Source organism: Dioscorea cayenensis, chromosome 1 (assembly GCF_009730915.1).
Source record: "Dioscorea cayenensis subsp. rotundata cultivar TDr96_F1 chromosome 1, TDr96_F1_v2_PseudoChromosome.rev07_lg8_w22 25.fasta, whole genome shotgun sequence".
Classification (NCBI taxonomy): domain Eukaryota; kingdom Viridiplantae; phylum Streptophyta; class Magnoliopsida; order Dioscoreales; family Dioscoreaceae; genus Dioscorea; species Dioscorea cayenensis.
The window spans coordinates 3,581,359-3,600,903 of NC_052471.1; the positions used below are offsets into that span (position 1 = coordinate 3,581,359).

A 19,545-nucleotide genomic window follows, 5' to 3' on the forward strand; every position below is an offset into this window, starting at 1 on the left:
TCTAAAATAAATTTCAGAAGATATTAAATAGTTTGGCTTTATCCTATGTCAAGTTACTTAGTTACTATACTACCTGCTAAACATATGTAATTAATAATAAAAACCAAGTTTGGTCATAATAAGAATAATTAATTACACCATGAATTAAACAAAAAATATATATATATATATATATATATATCTAGAATTTCTAGTGATTACATGCCTTAAAAATGAGGGATAATAAAAGCATGGCCTCACTATAATTCAAAACTTAAAAGGTTCTGCAAATAATTAATGCAACTCAAATTTTACTTTATTTCTTGCAAGCAAGAGCATCACAGGCTCCAAAAGTAACAAAACCATGCTATGAAAAAAAGAAACAAAACACAACCTGGATTACTTACATAATGTTCTTATTTAATCCACAGCAACAACACAATCAGAAATGGATGCAAATTTAGGAATTCACCAGTGGAACCATGTCCAATGCATTGAGAATGAAGGTGGTAATGAAAGCAACCTCTTGCAGCTTCTCAAATCTGCAATCAATCAATCAAAAATCAAAATTGGCAACACTTCAACAAATCTTTAATAAAAATAGTATTACAATGAGAAACCGTCGTCTTTTTAAATTGTTTCATAAAAATATATAGCATGAATATGAACATTTACCTTCCTGACTTTGAGGAGTGCCCTGCAGCTAGTTCACATTTGAAGAGAAGAAGATTATTGTCAGTCTTCAAGTCCCTCAATTTCGCCACAAACTTCGCAGGCTCCGAGTACATAACACGGGTATCTATCGTATTTAAGTAAAGAAGTTAAATGATTATTAACTGCAAATCAATATTAAGATGGAAGATATCTGCAGCATCTGCTATCATACCATGTAACCCAGCTGTAACAAGAATGTCTGGATAATTTTGTGGTTTTATCTGCACAAGCAACAAAAAAGAAAAGATAACATATCACAGAACTGCTTAAGGCTATCCTTAACTGAGCACAACTATTTCATACAAATTGTGCATTGTGACTCAAATAAAGGGAAAACCTGACAACTAATTATTTCTCACGTTATTCCTCATAATCATATTTAAAATAATAAAAGAAAAGGTGATAGCATGACAAGTATTGTCAAAAGACAAGTCAAAATGCAATGCCTCACCAACAATTTATGTTAGCAAATAATGAAGGATGACCATTTCGCGATGTGATTTAGTTTTCCAGTGATTATAGTTAAATCTTTAATAGAGGAAGAAAACTCACATTATCAACTGGAGAATATGACTTCATATAGTAATAAAATTCCTCCTGCCTTGGATCACCCCATTCCTGAACAAAGAAGTACAATTAAATTAGCCAAAATGATGTTTAGGAATATAGATACATTTAGATATTGTTAATCATAAAAGAACATAATCAGAAACTAGAACAGAAAAGCTGGCAGTTGATATAGAAAATGCTGAATGTGAACTAAGAATTTGAGATAACTTAAGAATTAAAATTAAATGTAGAAAGAGATGTAGTCTGAGTGATGACCTCCCATTCAGAGGTAGTCAATGGGATAGTTGGATCAAGCATGGTAGTGACAACATCAACAAACGGAACCCCAGCCACAGCAGCCTTGAATAAATCAGGCCGCATGTTTAGAACAGCGCCCATAAGCAAGCCTCCTGCACTTCTCCCATCTATACATAATTTCTCTTTCGAGCAATATTTATTCTCTACTAAATATTCTGCACATGAGATGAAATCAGTGAATGTATTTTTCTTCTTCAACAGCTTCCCATTCTCATACCATTGTCGGCCCATTTCACCACCTCCACGGATGTGTGCAATGGCAAATATAATGCCCCTATCTACCAAAGACAATCTCGATGCCTTGAAACTTGGATCTATGCAGACCTGTTTGAGCAAAATAAATTTATCAGCCTCTGAAATGGCAAAATGGGCATAGGGTATTGTCAGCAAGCATCCAACAGAAAATTCCATAACCAGAAACGTCTTGCACTTCATTATAGCGCTAACCTTTATACATGTCTGACTGCTGGAAGACAAGTTAAATTAAAGCTTAGATGCTTCCATAATATCAAGGCCAACATTTTATGCACAATATTGCAATTGTTCCGACAGCATAAAGTAGCTTTCCCCCTTAAAAGCATTGCAACATGTAAATTTTACCATAGCCACCAAGTCCATATTATATCCTGGTCTTTCTGATATGTTGGATTATATTATTTACCTTATGTCTGAAACCAGGTTGTGCAAAAGCATTGCATCATAGTGACTTCACACATGACAAGCATTATGTCGGCAACCAACGATCACCAGCTAAAGCTCTACTGTCAGCTAATGACATCCTAAGCAAAAGAAAATGACTAAGATATGACAGAACAATTTAGGTTTCTTCCTAGAACTAATTGGATAATCACACCGCTCTCAAATTCTCAAAAAATTAAAAACATTATTACAGGCTCCAACCAAATGCCATCCTCATATTTTACAAATTTTAAAGTGCATATCCTATTCTTAACAGTAAAGGAGATGCCAAAATTCTAAAATTACCTCATAAGAACCATAGCCATAAAGCATTAAAGGATCAGAACCATCCAGCTTGACAAGATCCTTCCGATATAGAATAGATATAGGCACTTGAGTACCATCTGAAGCCATTGCCCATTTTCTATCAGTGACATAGTTAGATGAATCAAAACCACCCAATACCTAAGTAAAATAAAGAAAAGAGCAGCCTTATTACTAATCTTGCCAAAACAGATGATCATACAAAAGAAAGACTAACAATGATGCCTAAAAGATTGATAAAATATTCAACATCAAACAAAAGGAGGAACAGTGGTGCCAAATAAAAATATCATAAAGTCAAATCAAGCTGATTATTAGGATGGTAGGATCATAAAATTATGTCAAGTACTTATCTTTACTGAAAAACAAGCCAAGTTTGAGAAGAATGCTGCATGAGAAATTATTGGATATAGAACTTAAATGATTTTCAAGATTGATGTTAGAAGTATACTTAAGAATAAATTTGAAGTTGACTTTCAGTAACATTCTTCCTACATCAAAACAACTTGTACTGTAACTTCCATTTCTAAATGGAACATTTTGATGAGAAATAACATGAAAGCACTTCTTCAAAAATAGGAAGAACAAAAACATAATTTGCGAACTATAGGGACTGAATGAAAACAGAGAACAATGTGTCAACAATTTACAGATGCAGAGAACTGTAAAACAACATTTAATGTCTTACCGTTTCGATCTTCTTTAAGACAGAAATGCCTTCATTCATATCATAATCATACACAGAATAAGGGGTTCTTAGTGAACTATAAGAAAATCGTAGAATGCTTGAAGAGTATTGAGATTCCTCTGGCTCCACTGAGTATACTGGATCAATGAAATCAATCATTCGTCCACCCTGAAGACGTCCTAGTGCTTCCCCAACTGGTGGAAGGCCATATATGGTTATCTTAGGTAAACCATTTTCACGTTCATATACAGCAAGATGGTCATTAAAAAGTTGAAAATCCTGTAGTTTCACACTGAAAAGAAGTCAAACCTCATTAATATTATGATGACAATGATGACATAATTCATGTAATTCATTAAAGAATAGCAAGTATAGAATTGATAAGCCAGCCTGCAAGAAAACAAGAAACAATGTGCACTGCCTAGGTCTATCCAGCACCAAACTGTTTTAAAGATTAAACAAACAAAAGAAGAACTGGAGAATGTAAAACCTCCCCAGTACATGGATCATTCATTTCTCCTAGCATAGATAATTTCCTAGATTGTAGATAATCCATTGATAGCACTTCCTTTACAAGTTTCTAGTACTTTGTAGGGCAATTTAACTTTGCAAAAGCAGGAATTTTCCAAGATTATAAGTTTGTATGTCAATTGTTTAAAAAACTAATTGAGGCATTGCATAAGTAATATAATACAACGAAAGTTCTATGATTCCAGAGGTATTTGAAAAACAATCTGAGGAAGAACTGTAGGAACAAATAAGAACACGAGTAAGCTGATAAATGGCCAGTAGGAACAAGTTTATAAAGAATGGTTAGTCCTTACTAGCAACTACAAAGGCAAAAAAAAAAGCGTCATATCAGCCATTGAGCAGTCATGGTTCTGCTAAATAAGGTGTAGAGAAACAAAAGGAATTATAGCCTGACTGAGCAGTCAAGTTTGTGCTAAAGAAGGTGAAGAAACAAAAAGAGCTATAGCCAAACCTACAAAGTTGCAAAGATGTGCAACTAATTTCTCTGATTGACAATAAAAAAGTTTAAGAGTTATCCTTGTCAATGGATCCTCCCCCAACAAGAACATGAGTAAGCTGATAAACAGCAAGTGAGAACAAATTTATAAAGAATGGTGAGTCCTTTAGTAACTACGAAGACACAAAGATTGGCGTCTTTTCAGCATACCTTTCCCTATGAGGAAGAAGAACTGTAGTTTCCGATACATTGTCAACTGGACAAGCAAGTAATTCAGAATTAAAGAATTCATCACTTCTCCTCTTGATAAAAAAATGGTTCCCACGATGACTAGCTGATGTGTCAATGCCATATGTGCGAGAAGTCAAAGTCATAAGTCCATTTTCTTGTTTAGAAATGTCCAGGTAAAAGACAAACCGTGTATTTTTACTCTCAGATCCAACAAACAAATACTGCTTGCTTTCAGAAAGTTGAAGATCAATTGAGAACATATCATCCTTCTCATGGTAAAGGCAAGAATCGTTTGCCTGATCAGATCCCAGTTTGTGCACCCAAACCTGACAAAACATAGAGCATGAAGTATAATTAAACCTGGAGATTTAATAGACCTTCAATCTTGATGAATCCCCAAACCTAAAGCCATAACAATATATATATAATAAAATAAAGCCTAGGGCAAATGAAATTAACATTGCTAGAAGATGAAAATGAATTCTTGCCCATATAGTCAATCAAAATCATACTCTTGATTATAAAAAAAAAAATTAAGGAAATGCACATCTAGGAGGTCTTGACATCCAAGATGAGATGCAGTAATTCCGGCAATGAGAAGCTCGAGATTCTTAAAAGTTCATTCCCTCTGATTCTGAGATAAAAGGCTTAAAGATGATATCGGAATTTTTCTTACTATACTATTGAAAATAAACAATTTTACTTATTTAATGAGATGGAGGACTCCATAACATGAGTGTGCATTAGCAAGATAACAATCAAATTGATATAAAAGCCATCATATAAAGTATAAACTCAACCTATGCCATGCCCATCCACATGTGCCAAGTCCATTAAATCAAAGCATCCTTCATGCAGTCAAATTTAAATTACTTTGTTGTCTCGCAACATTAGGGCTAAATCTCAAACTCTTTTTGGTATATCACAGTTGGCAAATAAGTATTTGCTAGGTATGGATAGAAGAAGCAGCACTATTCCCAAAGAACATGGATTAAGTCGAAAACAAACCTTATCAGGTCGCAGAATCTCATCCATTGTGATATAAATCAAGGAATCATTGCCAGCCCACTCAAGATAGGTCGTTAACCCAGTTAGAGGCTTCTCAATGAGAGCCCCACTCTCAATGTCAATAACATAAACATTATGGATCTCATCACCTTTAGTGTCTTCCGCATATGCTACCAGCTTATTGTTTGGGCTAACCTGAGAAAAAAACATACATATAGAATGAAGAGCAGCTACTGAAACATGCATTTAAACACATAATAAATTACATAATAGAATGTACTTTGAAAGCTCGAATGCTATAGAAATCATGCTGTTGAGCCTTAATATTCTCATCTAAGATAACATGTTCTGCAGGTGCTTCTGGTCCTGTCAGCATAACATCATACACTGATGGAGGAGCACTGCTAGAAATGAGGCGCCTACAGTGCTGAACATATTCTTTCCCCTCTAAAGTTCTTTCATAGTAGTAATACGATCCTTTCTGAACTGGCACAGAAATGTCATCTTCCTTAATCCTTCCTCTCATCTCAGCAAATAGCTTCTCTTCAAATTGTTTTACTCCTGAATGAGATATAACAAGATAAACATTTTCAATTCAAGGAAAACAAAAATAAAACAGGTAGTATCTATCAAGAGCATCATTATAAATCCTAGTATCCATTGCAACCTTATCATCAACTAAATTCTAGTTAAAAGATAATTCAAAGAATCAAGCAAGTGGATTAAGATAAAGCAAATCCAGAAAATTAGAACAATAAGGAATGAATTCAATTAATTCAATGTTCATTCTTATCGACTCATGGTAAGCAATGTGACAAACTAAAATATTTGCAGAGAAGTTAAAATTTTTCATATCCTTGAGCAATTATTACAGAAGTTCCATAAAATTATTAACATTTACTCCACAGATGTTTGACATAGTAGAATGATTGCCAATACATGCTTTTTAGGTTAGTCACCGGAAGACTAGAACTTAGCAATCACAAATTTGTGAGGTATCATAAATACCAGAAACATTTAACCATCCCTAGAATGGTTGATAGAGAGAACATTCTGCAATGAACTGCACTTTTCACTTTGCTTCTTTAAATAACAAAAATAAAAAAATAAAAAATCCAGTCCCTTCAACAGTTAAATCATAAGAAGAACAGCCAATATCACAAAAACCTAATGCATCACATTATGCAACTGATTTCCCTTAATGATAACTTCTCTTTTCATCTAAATCAAAGTACTCTCTTTCCATCTAAATTTCACAAAAACCTAATGCACATACACTCTTTCCATACAAATTTCACCAAACCAACCAACACAACTACATAGATACATAAGCATTTTCAGACAAAGAAGCTTGATCCACCACTGCGAGATCAAGCATCCACATCAATACAATTAAACACACATCAAATCGCCAGCACAGCCGCATCAATACGCAATCAAACAACAAGAAAAACAGCATCAAACGCCAAAACCCGGCCTTTTTTCTTAAACTAAATCCGAAAAATAGAAAAAATATAAAAGAAAAAGGAAGATCAAATAAGAGGCTAACCAGACATTACGAGATCGGTGTACTCATTCTCCGATTTCAGGTGAGCGAGAATCTCTGGATTGGAGCGGCAGTCATCACGAAGCCAGTAGTAGTTGTCGACCCGGACGTCGCCGAACATCTCCATCACATGTGGGATCTTCTTGGCCACCGGAGCCGTCACCATGGCTGCTGATGAGATGCCGAAGGAGGAGAAGAAGGCGACGGAAAGGCTAGGGCTTGCAGAGATGGAGAAGAGACGAGGGCGCCGGCCGGCGAACGAGAATGAGAAGCATGAGACAGTGATCGAGCGGAGCATTTTAAGTGTGTTTTCAGGGTTTTGTATAGTTTTTTTTTTTTAATTATTTATTAGTCCTCGTAACTTTTCAATTATTCTTTGCAGTCCTATGACATTTCAATTTCAGTTGCTGTTTTTTTTTTTCAATTTACTTATTTTTATTTTATTTAAAAGTCTAATTTTATCTTGTGTATTTATGTGTTTACGTGTAACTACACAAGTTTTCATTTATAATGTATCTTTTTGTTTATTATTTGTTGTTGATGTTTAACATCTTAATTTATTGTTTATTATTTTGTGTTTTCTTTTAAAATCGCTAAAAGGACAAAAAAGTATTAAAAAATAAGCTATCAGATGGTATCAGAAAAACATAACATTTTGGGATATGAAATAGTTCAGGGATTTTTTTATCAAGTGACAAAGTTAAATGGATAATATGAACTTTTTTTTTGCATATAAACCCCTTTGAAAAATATATTTACATTATTTTTTATTTTGTAAATAATTGCACAATATATTATAATTTTTTTATTTAAAATATGTTACAAAATAAACAAGAGATACCTCCAATTCTCCTAATTCCAAAAAAAAAAATCGCTTAAATTTTGACATGGCTAAAATTTTTTTACTCTTCAAATTATTTATTTTTAATTTAAATTCATATAAAATTATAATAGCCTTAATTTTGCTCACTGGAGTCATGTTGCCCATGCATGCGGAAGCGGGCGAGAAACGAATATGCTTTGTATTAACAGACTTGTGTCATAGGCAAGAAGAGCAAGTTTTTACCAACGATCAAGTGATCTATTAGTAGTCAAGTTTCTAATAGAACTTTTCACAAATGGTGAGAGTTCGATTCTTGGATGAGGGCACATTTCTAAGAGTGTAAATAGTAGTTATGTGAGGGTCATCTCTGCGCCCATGTGTGCATGAGCCTCGCTCTCACTTGCTCCACTGAGACTTATGCATGACCCTGTCTTTCTTAGCTGCTAGGCCGCTCATTTTAGCAAAAAAATATATATATATATATTTTGTATTATATAAAAAGACGAACGTAAGATTTACTCTTCGGTTGGTAATATATACAATTATTTCTTTTGTTACGAGTGATAATCTAGCGCAGAGGGATACACAGCTTATTAACATGACAAAGTAAACTGTAGAAAATCAACAAATCTCCATTGACATTGAATTTTTTGATTTCTCAACTCAACAAAGCATAACTTGATCTGGTGCAATTGAGGCAAATCCTTGACAATGATATAGTTATCCGGGGATAATTTTTGATAGTTTTATTTTTCATGTTTGATGTTTAAACCTTGAAGAAATTGACATGCAAGTTTTGAATATTCTATTATTTGCATGTCATTTTTGTTGTTAGACATGTGTTGTTTTGTCTAATGGACAATATATAAATTGCAAAATTTCATGTGATCAATGAAATTAAGTTTTTAGTTCTTTATTGCTATGTTCATGTCAAATTGTTCACTAATATGGTGATCACTCTACATGTATGAATACTAGAAGACATGATACAACAACAAACATTCTTGTACAGTTGCACAAATTTTACAAAATCTGCATAGCAACTTTAATGGAGTACTTGAATATACATATTTAAAAAAAAAAAAAAAGGAAAATTTAGGCCTGATCCTACAACCTCATTAACCCAAAAGACTTGATTATGTACATAACTATAATATAAACATTTGTGTATGACAATACATATATATTTTACAAATTTTTCAAAACAGGAAATGATTCAAGCACTAGTCTTCCAACTAATTTTCCGAATGCCATCATGACCGTCAAGATCTCTTAAGATGCTTTGTTTGCCTATTGAACCCTTACATAGCACTAGAGTGAGGAAAAGAAAGTGATGGTGGACAAAGTTAGGGCCTAGGTGGTCACTATCATGGATTAATGTAGCAGTGAGGTGTCGAAGTGGGAATTAGATCTAGGGTTGAAGAGAAGGAGAAGACGGGATGGGGCCAAGGAAAGAGAGTGAAAATGATAGATCAGATTTAATTCCTTATATTTTCATATGAAAAAGTAAAATGCATTTTTTTTGTTATTAAATATTTTAATAATAAAATAATGTGCAAAAAAATCCAATTTCCACGTCAGGGAAAGAAGATGAGAAAACTAAAATTGGATTGATTTTACTCATTCAAACAATAGATGGACTTAATTCAGCACAATTGGAATAGAAGAACTGAACGGACATAATCGAAATATTACTGGGGCCATTTAAAATATTATACATTATTTTTATTGATTTTCATAAGTCTATGAAAGATCTAGTTATGGAAGATGATACTCATCTGGTTTAAGAGCTAGTACAAAGTCCGGTAAGATAGGTGCATTCTTGATAAATCTGTAAAAAAATTACTATAATAAATGAGTTTTAAGTAAAGGTAAATATCTGTTTAAAAATGTAAAAAAAATATTTATAAAACTTAAGTTTATTAATCAAATAATGCAGGTAAAATATTAAATATTTAATTATAAATAAAATAAAATAAAATAAAAGAATTAAAAATGATAAATACCTTTCATGATCTGAGATATCTTGATTGATGTGAAATTTGGTGGAAATTTCTTTAGATAACTTTTCAGAAAGGTACTTCATGGAACCCCAAAGTGGTGGATTTCTGATTAAAAAGCCACAAATATAAAGTAATTAAATTATTACATAAAAATATTTTGAAATTATTCTTATAAATTGTTTGATTAATACCTACATATTAAATAAATTAAACTAAACTATTTCTGATCTAAAATGGTGAAAAAAAATACAAATTTTTTCAATGACATAAAAAATTAATGCAATTAATAATACAAACCTTGAGAAAGGATGCATTTTGTTGAAAGCTTCATTTTCCATTTTGCTATTAATGAAAAATTGATGTGCTGCTTGCGTGGCAGCAATAGCCATTTCATGTGATTTCTCTGTATTACCCTCCTCCAAAATCATCCCATGATAATAATATGCCGCTGCCTAATAAATTAAAAAAAATACAAAAATAAATAAATTAAAATTTAGTGTAATATATATACACATATGTACACATTAAAAATAATATAAAATAATATTTTAGTTTAAAGTCCAAAAAGAAAATTTCTATAAAAGAAACTAAAGTAAAACAATAGTCACTGTATTTTATTATATAGAAAGATTAAATAAATTTTAATATGATCAATAAATAAATAACACATAGTACACATACATATATATAATTAGTAAGATTTCTTAAATTATTTTGAGCACTCAAATTATTTATATATCTGATTCTTGAATAAATAAATTTTAATATGATCAATAAATAAATAAAATTATAATAAATAACACATAGTACATATATATAATTAGTAAGATTTCTTAAACTATTTTGAGCACTCAAATTATTTATATATCTGATTCTTGAATAAGATATTCAACTTTAGAGATGAATCGAAAAAGAAATCTTTATTGGTTCTACTTTTTCATTTTTATGAAAAAAAAAGGCTTGAATGGTATGATCTCTCTGTCACCCCAGAATGAAAGGGGTGATCATTCAATTGAGTTTCAATGAAAAATCAATTCACTAATATTAATAATAAGTACTAATTACTTAATAGTGATAATTTTTTTTTTTCTAATAATAAACTCAAATGAGAAAAGTAATATATTTTGTTGAGATTAAAAGAGTCAAATGTGCAACCAAAAAAAAAATCATACTTTTGATTCAAAGAGTTTCCACCTTGCAAAGAGTTGATGCTTGGCCCCCCAACCATCATTAAAAGAAAATTTCATGATATTGTCATATGCCTGCATTAAAAAAAAATTATTATAAATTAATTATGCTTAAAGTTTCAAGTTTATAATTCATATTATCATGAATATACTTTTTCACAACACTAGAAAAAAATTAATTATGTTTTTGTAAAACCAAAGCCAATTGATTTTTAAAGATAGTAGTATAGCATCAGTAATTTTTTCTATTGCATTACAGAGGGTATAAGATTAAAAAGAAAATCTATATGAAAAGATACTCATTTACAACTATCTAATTTTATAAAATTATTGCTAGTGGAGCTAGGGGATTACATATTGATCTGACACTTCGGGTGTTGTCTGTAAATTTTCAATCTACGGACATTCCCAAAAATTGGACCTCATATATATATATATATATATATATATAAATGACATTATGAAATAATGTTATAATAAAAAAAATAATTAAAAATATTTAAAATAATAATCACAAGAATAGTTTAATGGTAAGACATTTGACTCCCATACAGAAAGTTGAAGGTTCGACTCCCTCCTAATAATTCATGGTTGATGTTTAATTATATATATAAAAAAAAGATATGTGTGAGGTATTTGTCCCAAAAAAATAAAAAATAAAAAATTAAAAAATGAAAATGAAAAAAATAGATATATACCTGTTGCCAATATATAACCATCTCACATGCTAATCTTCTTTTAACAGCAAGTGTGGCTTTTGGACTATCAATTGCCACCCACAGTTGAAGATCAACACCCTTTAATCATCATAGAAAACTTTTGTTTTTTAAATTATGAAACAAGTGAATTTTTATTACAATAATATTTTATTAATTTCCATCAAATATTGTATTAAAAATTAAATATAATCCAAAATTTCTATAACAAGAATTTATAAAATAATCAATACATATATTTGTTATATTAGTTTAATAAACATTGATATAAATAAATTATTGATTATTAGAGAAACCTAAATTAATTATAATTTATTGGAGAGAGTAAAGTAAAAAATTGAAAATATTTCAGACTATTTAATTAATATTTTATATAAAATTTTTAACTTAATTTTTGTTCCATAATAATGCCATATAAATTTGATTAATTTTTATTTATCTTAATATCCAATTAGAAGAACTAGGAACATAAACTTAAAAATAAATCTACCTCATGTTTTAAAATAAAAAACATAAATAAAATTTTAAATCTTGAGTTTAAATTTGTTCAAAAAAAAAATAAATAAATAAATAAATACCTGAGCTAATGCTTGTGCACAAAGAGCTCCCAACACCTCTTCACTTAGGTCAATTGGAAGATCCCTCCTTCATTAAATAAATTTTAAATAAAACTTAAATAAAATTTAAAGCATTTGCAACTTAAATATGAAAATATTTTCAAATAAAAAATTGATCATATTAAATTATAAACTAATCAAGCTAAAAATTTTTTAATGGTATTAGAATATGTAACACCTTAAATAATTATCTAATAAATATGTCCACATTAAATATATATACATACATATATATATTCTGAATATATTCCAATAAATTGATACAATTTCATCACATTATTTAATAACAAAATCATATATGTAAACAAAAAATATAAAAAATACAAGATATTGCTTATTTTATATAAAATAAATTTTTAATAAAATTAGATATAAATTATTTACAAGGAAAAAAATGAGTAAGTTAAATAATAAAGTAATCAGACCAAAAAATTTTGACAGTACTAAAATATAAAATCCTATAAATAATAATCTAATAAATGTAAACATAACCAAATGTATCTGTAAATACTACTTTTCTCTCTCTTTTTTTTTGTCCCTCTACTTAGAAATTCTCCCGACTAGTCTCTTTACTTTTAAAAATGTGCCCACTTAGTTATAAATGCTCCCAACTAGTCAGGAACATTTCTGACTAGAAGGACCAAAAAAGAAGAGAGAGAAAAGTAGAAAAACCAATTAGAATATTATACGATATATATATATATATATATATTTGAATACCTCATTTGGGAAGAAATTTTAGGAAGGACATGTTGAATAGCACAATCCAAGTATCCGGCTGCCTTTACTAAAATATCAATAGCTGTTCTTCTATATTCTGCAATATTGAATAAATATTTTTAAAAAATAAAAATAAATAATTATTAAGAAACATTGCAATAATTTAAGCTAATAAAAACAAGAACAAAAATCAATTTAAATTAATAAATAAAAAATATTTGCATTTATGAGGAGCACACAACATATAGTCAGTAGTAAAAGTTATATCCACTCATCAATAAATTCTTAATATTTTTAACATGAACTTTACAATTAATAATAATAATTATTATTATTATAATTATTATTATAATAATTATTATTATTATATAATTAAACATAAAAATTAAATTATTAGATATAAAATTTTATAATATGTTTAATATGACTCACCTTGAATAATCAAAGAATGCAAACCACTTGCAGATGGTTTAGCAAGGAGCAAGAAATTTGTCTCTGATAAACATAACATGGCCATCAAGTGTAGAACAGACAACACTTCATACCAAACATTTGGCATGGTTGTTTCCTGTAAACATATATGGCAAATTATGTTTCATATATATGTATATATAATGTTCATAAAAAAAAAAGAATCAAATGCATAAGAAATGATATATATGCAAAAACATTAATTTAATGACCATTGAAAATATTTAGGGGTGTATATACACTAATACACACAACTTTTAGTCATTTAATGTTTATATTTTAATAGTATTTATAAGGTTATATATATAGAAAAAAAGCAAAATTGAACGAGTGAAATGTTATTTTATCTGATTTTCAAGACATACATGATGATAATGATAGATAAATAAATAAATAAGAAAAAAAAAACTTATGATTTATGTGGATAATACCTGTAAGTCATCTTCTTGATTCACCCATACAAACTCAACTTTATCTATCAACTCGCTTCCTATTAAAAATAGCATTTAAGATTTTCATGAATAAATTATTTTTTAAAGAAAAAGAGAAATTTGTTTTTTTTTTTAATTAATGTCATTGAAAAATCAAATATTATATATGTATAACATTAGTGAAAAATTCCAAGAGGAGAATCTTAAGAGATGGACAATTTTGCATCAGATATATGGGTGGCTTTGAGATTAGTGAATTATAAAAATAAATTTTGATTTATTAATTTTAATGTTTATTATTTATTTTATGTTATTTTGGGGTTTATTCATCAATTTTATGATATTTCTACTCTTATAGGATTTCTTATAAGAGGAGCTCCTACAAAACTTTGTTTCATTGCCTTTGCTTGTTTGACCAATCATATAAAATAATAATATAAAATGTAAAACAACTAAACTTTTTGAAATAAAAAAAATTTAAACAAATTATTATATACTAATTAAAACATTAATTGATCTCTTAAAAACAACTTTAGTAACAAAGTAAATTTTCTAATAGTTTAAAAGTTACTCTCAAACAAATGCTTTTTATTTGAGGGGCCCAAGTGAGATTTTAGAATTAAAGAACAAAATTAAACAAATATATATATTTTTTCAAACATAAATAAGATATTTACAAAAGAAAAAAAAAATTCAACTCACCTTCTTTTAGTAGTCCCAGTAAAACTCGTAAATAATCCTCAAGGGCTTGGAGAAGATTAGAGAGTACAGAACCTCCTATATATACACACACATCATATAAATAATCATTAAACTCAAGATATATATATATATATATAGACATATAAATATATTTCATAAATCAAAAGTCCTAAAAAATGGTTAATTTTTTGGATGGTACCATATTATAGTTATTTTTTAGTTTGAGCATCGAACTTCAATTTGTATTATTTTGATCACCTAACTTTAACTTGTGTCCACCGCGAGGGTGCTAAGGGGATTCCGTGGAAATTTTGATGACATATATGCTGAATTTGTCATTTCAACACTAGTTCTCTCGTCATTTACATATATGGATATCCCACATCATCAAAGAGAACCACGTCGCCATTCTTATTATCTATTTTCCTGGACCGATGTGGTATGTGCTGTGTCAATAAAAGTGCTCACTTGGCCCTCTTTAATGACATGCCATGTCCACATATGTAGATGGAGGGGCGCAAACTGTTGTTAATGTGGCAAATTCGGCGTACATGTCATCATATTCTCCCCAGAATTCTCTTGGCACTCTCTCGATGAATTCAAATTAAAGTGAATAACCAAAATGATACAAATTGAAGTTTGATATTCAAAATGAAAAATGACCCTAGTATGGTATCCACTCAATATATTCACCCCTAAAAATTCATGTTAGATTAAACTTTACCATGTTGTGTGGGTATTCTCCTTCTTTGCTTAGAATATGGTGCAACTTGAGCAATCTTAGCTCTCATTCTTGCTAAGTGTTCTACTTGTGCTCTTAGTAAGTGATAATTCATTGAGTGTTGCAACAAGTCCACTTCTTTAGGTATGCGAATACTTGGAACAAAAATAGCAACCTCTCCAATTTTCTTTGGCCATCTTCTTTTGCCACCTTCATATAATGGTGTTGATATGATGCATCCCATTTGTGCAACTAAAATCTTTGAGAAATTCCTGTTGGATTATACGTCTTGATTATAGCATGCAATTAATTTTACCAAGACTGTAAATATAAGTGAGAATTTCCAAGCTTAAGATTAGATGTGTCAAGCATGTCTTAGCAAAGGATTGTGCAAGTGTCAACTTAAGTATGCAAGAAAAGAGTGCGAGATGAAAACAATAGCGGAGCTTGTGGTTACTAAGGTTTTTGCAAAAAGAAATGTGATGAAGGACTAAGTTAAATTGATATGTTATAACTAGGGATGTTATTTAGAGATATATATATATATATATATATATTATACGTCAATTACGGACAATCTAGAATGCCCACAATTGAGCACAGTAAGATTTCTGGAGCTACAGTGAGTGCTAATAAGAGTTTAGTTGGGTTGATTATGTTCATTGCACAGTGCACAACCGTTGAATTAAACAGTTAAAATGAATGTCTGTAGATTTTGAATCTACAGACGTTTGTAGATGATGGATGCACATATATATATATATATATATATATAAAATCATCCACCTCTCCAAATAAAAATTTTTGGGGTGCATGTATCTAAAAGTTAAATTAACTTTTTTGGAGATAACCAATGATAAATAATTAAAAGAAATTAAGGCGGACAAAGAAATATAGGTGGCTGCCGAAGTTGGGATGATGCAAGTATATGGAATTTTTATTTATTATTTGATGTGAAACTATTTTTACTATTGAGAGGGGTTTTTTATTTGAATTTGGTTATAAAAAAAAGAAAAAAGAAAAATTAAAGTATCATTTTTATTTTTTATAAGACAAAACTTTGATAAATTAATAATTGAAAAAAGTCAATTAATAGTTAATAATAATGATAATAATAATAATAATAATAAGAAGAAGAAGAAGAAGAAGAACCTCTACAATAGTAGGCAAGAACTAATCAAAGTTTGTACTTTCTTAATCATAACTAAATGAAGGTTATGTAATCTTTCATCAAACAATAATAAGCTTGCCTGTTAATAGATTATTATTATTATTATTATTATTATTAATGAATGAATAAATTGAAGATAAGCTTCATAGTCTGTAGATGCATTTGACTTTGATGAATATGGACTATTTAATCAAGTGGTAGTGTTTAATTAAGGTTCTGTTAATTACTTGCATATTAGACTCATTGACTTCACTAATTAATTATACTTAATCAAAGACTAATACATTTTAATCCATAAGTCTTTTGGTCTTCATATTAATAAGAAAAATCGCAACTAAAACCAACTCAATTTTAAAAATAAAAATAAAAATAAAATTTAAGGTGTCCTACACTCTTTTAAAATCATGAGTTTAGGTATCCATTGAATAAACAAACTCCCTATCAATGTCTTTTATTTCACCTAAACTATTTTTTTTCAAATAATTATATATTTCATTCATTATTTTAAAATATTCATTAATAAGGTAAACCTTAAAAAAAAGGTTTAATTTAACAAAGAATCGGTTATAACTTCTTTTACTAAATCATATTTTCAAAATCTAGTAATAAAATTTATTTTATTTACTAACATATATATTTTTACATACATATAGCTTACAAAAAAAAATTATGCTAATACAATGCCAATTATTATTATTATTATTATTATTATTATTATTATTATTATTATTATTATTATTATGTACATTTTGAAACAATACATTCAATAATTATATTTTTCCCTAAAAATAATTTTCTTATAAAGTTGAAATTTACTTCAAATTTTTAACTGAAAATAATTTCATTAAAATTTAAAACAAATTAATCATATTATCAGAATTCAATTCAATCCAAAGAGTTAAACTAATATAAAGAAACGACGAAGTTTATACTTTATTAGTAATTATATATATATATATAAAATGAGAGACGACTTACCTTCAATTCTTCAAATCTTTCTATTTTGATGCCACTTTTTTGCCGATGAATTTGAGATTTTAGAAAGAGAAAGAACCTTCTTCCTCAACTCAACTCAACTCTCTCCTTTGCACAAGCAAAACATCTATGCATATGTATAATTATATATATACATACATATCTATATATATATATATATATGTGATCTTTTACCACTCTGGCCAATAAAATCATTCCACGTGCCTATCTAGCATTACAGCGGATTCGGGTCATTTCCCATTTCGGATCCACCGCCCGAGAGACGACAACCAGCCACGTGTTCTTGACCACGTGTCAGTTGCCGGTGTAGTGACGTCATAAAGTGTCTTTCTAAAAAGTAACAACGTGGCAATGATTGAAGGGAATCTTTTACACGTGACCAATGGAAAGTCTCCACGTAGCACGTGTAGCCTAGAAGGAAGGGCATCTGAATGGAGTTCCGGATCCCGAGGCACAAACCTTTTTGGTATCTGTCTTTCTCCGGTGAAAGTGATGTCACATATCTGTTGTGTTTCGCCACGTGTGCACAACCAGGGATCATGTCTGGCGTGCAATGCGACCTGATTTTTTTTTTTCCTTTTATATAAATTATTTTTAAAAATATCGTGACTTCTTTTTCTGTATTTTTATTCACTTGGAGTGCAATACTTCTATCCCTGGGTATATACCTCGTATTAACAAATATATGTTCCAAATAGTTCTCTAGGGGTGTTGCGGGTTGTTGATGATCACTTAATATTTCATTCGAATAAATATATAACAAAACCATGAAAATAAGAGAAGAGATATGAGGATTATTTACTCGGTTTAACTCAATAATTGTTTTTATGTGTAGGGTCAAGCATGGTGATAAATCCACTAAAAGAGAAGATGAAATACGTGTAAAAATCTCATTCGTTCTCACTAATGATTATGTTATGAGCATTCTTTCTCTTGATTGCCTGATGCTCACTCTCTTACACAAATTTTTAAGTCTCTTATGTCGTAGCATATCCTAAATCTTCAAAGCAAGATCTTATATAGATGTTTTCACGCCCAAAAAATACGACATCGTTCTTATGGAAACTCCGTTGCTTTTAACTTAAATACCTTAAAAATTTATAAGTTGTAATTCCAATTGTAATCAAGCTTGCAACATAAATGGCCCTTATGTTGATATTGACTGAATTCCAACTTCCATTGTAACGCAATCTCAAGATGCCTCCAACCCTTCTAGTTGTGTTTGAGCCGAATGATGTCTTAAATCCTCCCGGTCTCAACTTACTAACAACTAGTTAAACTCCTCATAATCCCATCAGCACTATCCTTACAATGATAGTCTTCGATGAGCATAAAGATCTTTAGTCAAACTTGATTTTTTATTCATTCAAGTTCTGTATTCACAATCTTCTGCTTACCAAAGTTGATCTTTCATTCACCCAAGTTTGTTTCTTCACAATCATGCCTTCAATCTACATAATATTTAGTCATATCTCTAAATAACTCTACTCATATTTGGTTTTATTTTAACTCCCTCCTTAGTTTAGGCTTCAAGTTGCCTTGCCAAATCTAAACCTTGTCTTCATTCAGTCACATTCCAAATTAGGTTCTTGTTAGTTCCTCCAGTGTGGTTTGTGGGTATTAGGTAACACTTAAGCACTCATAGAAGTCTCACACAAACCAATAAAGAAAGAGACACAAACAAACACAAGGAGACACACAACGTTGGTAACCCAGTTCGGCGTCCACTCGCCTACGTCTGGGGGGCCAAGCCCGGAGATAAACAATCCACTAAAAGAGGTAAAAATAGATGAGTACAAACACTTGTCACTCACACTCTCAACAATAAAGATCACTACCCTCTCTAGATTGTCTAGTGCTCACACACTCTTCTCAAAGAGTCACCCAAGAGTCACATTTACAATCTACGAGCAAGGTAGCTTATATAGACGCCTCAACGTCCCAAATATAGCACATACCTCTTTTAGAATCTCCGCGGCTACTAA

General features: G+C 30.0%; 2 protein-coding genes across 3 annotated transcripts; both read right to left on the minus strand.

The window, feature by feature from the left end:
• Window positions 1-273: 273 nt before the first annotated feature.
• On the minus strand, window positions 274-7,320 carry LOC120260331 (protease 2). The gene is made up of 11 exons (XM_039267777.1): window positions 7,006-7,320; window positions 5,737-6,017; window positions 5,457-5,651; window positions 4,428-4,774; window positions 3,251-3,542; window positions 2,545-2,703; window positions 1,519-1,884; window positions 1,246-1,311; window positions 866-914; window positions 655-778; window positions 274-521 (listed from the first exon to the last, which is right to left on the minus strand). Exons 1-11 carry the CDS (start codon window positions 7,298-7,300, stop codon window positions 440-442), a joined length of 2,256 nt encoding a protein of 751 aa, XP_039123711.1. The 5' UTR covers window positions 7,301-7,320; the 3' UTR covers window positions 274-439.
• A 1,477-nt stretch (window positions 7,321-8,797) lies between these two features.
• Window positions 8,798-17,669, minus strand: LOC120269909. Of its 2 annotated transcripts, XM_039276921.1 has the most exons (12): window positions 17,543-17,669; window positions 15,397-15,665; window positions 14,673-14,747; window positions 13,971-14,029; window positions 13,501-13,636; window positions 13,069-13,165; window positions 12,310-12,376; window positions 11,714-11,812; window positions 11,001-11,090; window positions 10,126-10,280; window positions 9,832-9,933; window positions 8,798-9,656 (listed from the first exon to the last, which is right to left on the minus strand). In XM_039276921.1, exons 2-12 carry the CDS (start codon window positions 15,635-15,637, stop codon window positions 9,584-9,586), a joined length of 1,194 nt encoding a protein of 397 aa, XP_039132855.1. In that variant the 5' UTR covers window positions 15,638-15,665; window positions 17,543-17,669; the 3' UTR covers window positions 8,798-9,583. The 2 variants fall into 2 exon arrangements, with proteins under 2 accessions (XP_039132855.1, XP_039132931.1); XM_039276997.1 differs by lacking the exon at window positions 11,714-11,812.
• Between the last annotated feature and the right edge of the window lie 1,876 nt (window positions 17,670-19,545).

What these genes read in the sequence shown, in the direction of transcription:
- LOC120260331 (XM_039267777.1), bottom strand. Translation starts at nt 7,300, where the DNA reads ATGCTCCGCTCGATCACTGTCTCATGCTTCTCATTCTCGTTCGCCGGC. An exon ending in TCTTAAAGAAGATCGAAACG is followed by an intron (nt 2,704 to 3,250) that starts GTAAGACATTAA and finishes TATTTTACTTAG; the next exon opens with GTATTGGGTGGTTTTGATTC. An exon ending in TGACTACCTCTGAATGGGAG is followed by an intron (nt 1,312 to 1,518) that starts GTCATCACTCAG and finishes TTCTTTGTTCAG; the next exon opens with GAATGGGGTGATCCAAGGCA.
- LOC120269909 (XM_039276921.1), bottom strand. Translation starts at nt 15,637, where the DNA reads ATGGGATGCATCATATCAACACCATTATATGAAGGTGGCAAAAGAAGA. An exon ending in TGGTTATATATTGGCAACAG is followed by an intron (nt 11,091 to 11,713) that starts GTATATATCTAT and finishes TTTTTAATGCAG; the next exon opens with GCATATGACAATATCATGAA. An exon ending in GATATCTCAGATCATGAAAG is followed by an intron (nt 9,657 to 9,831) that starts GTATTTATCATT and finishes ATTTTTTTACAG; the next exon opens with ATTTATCAAGAATGCACCTA.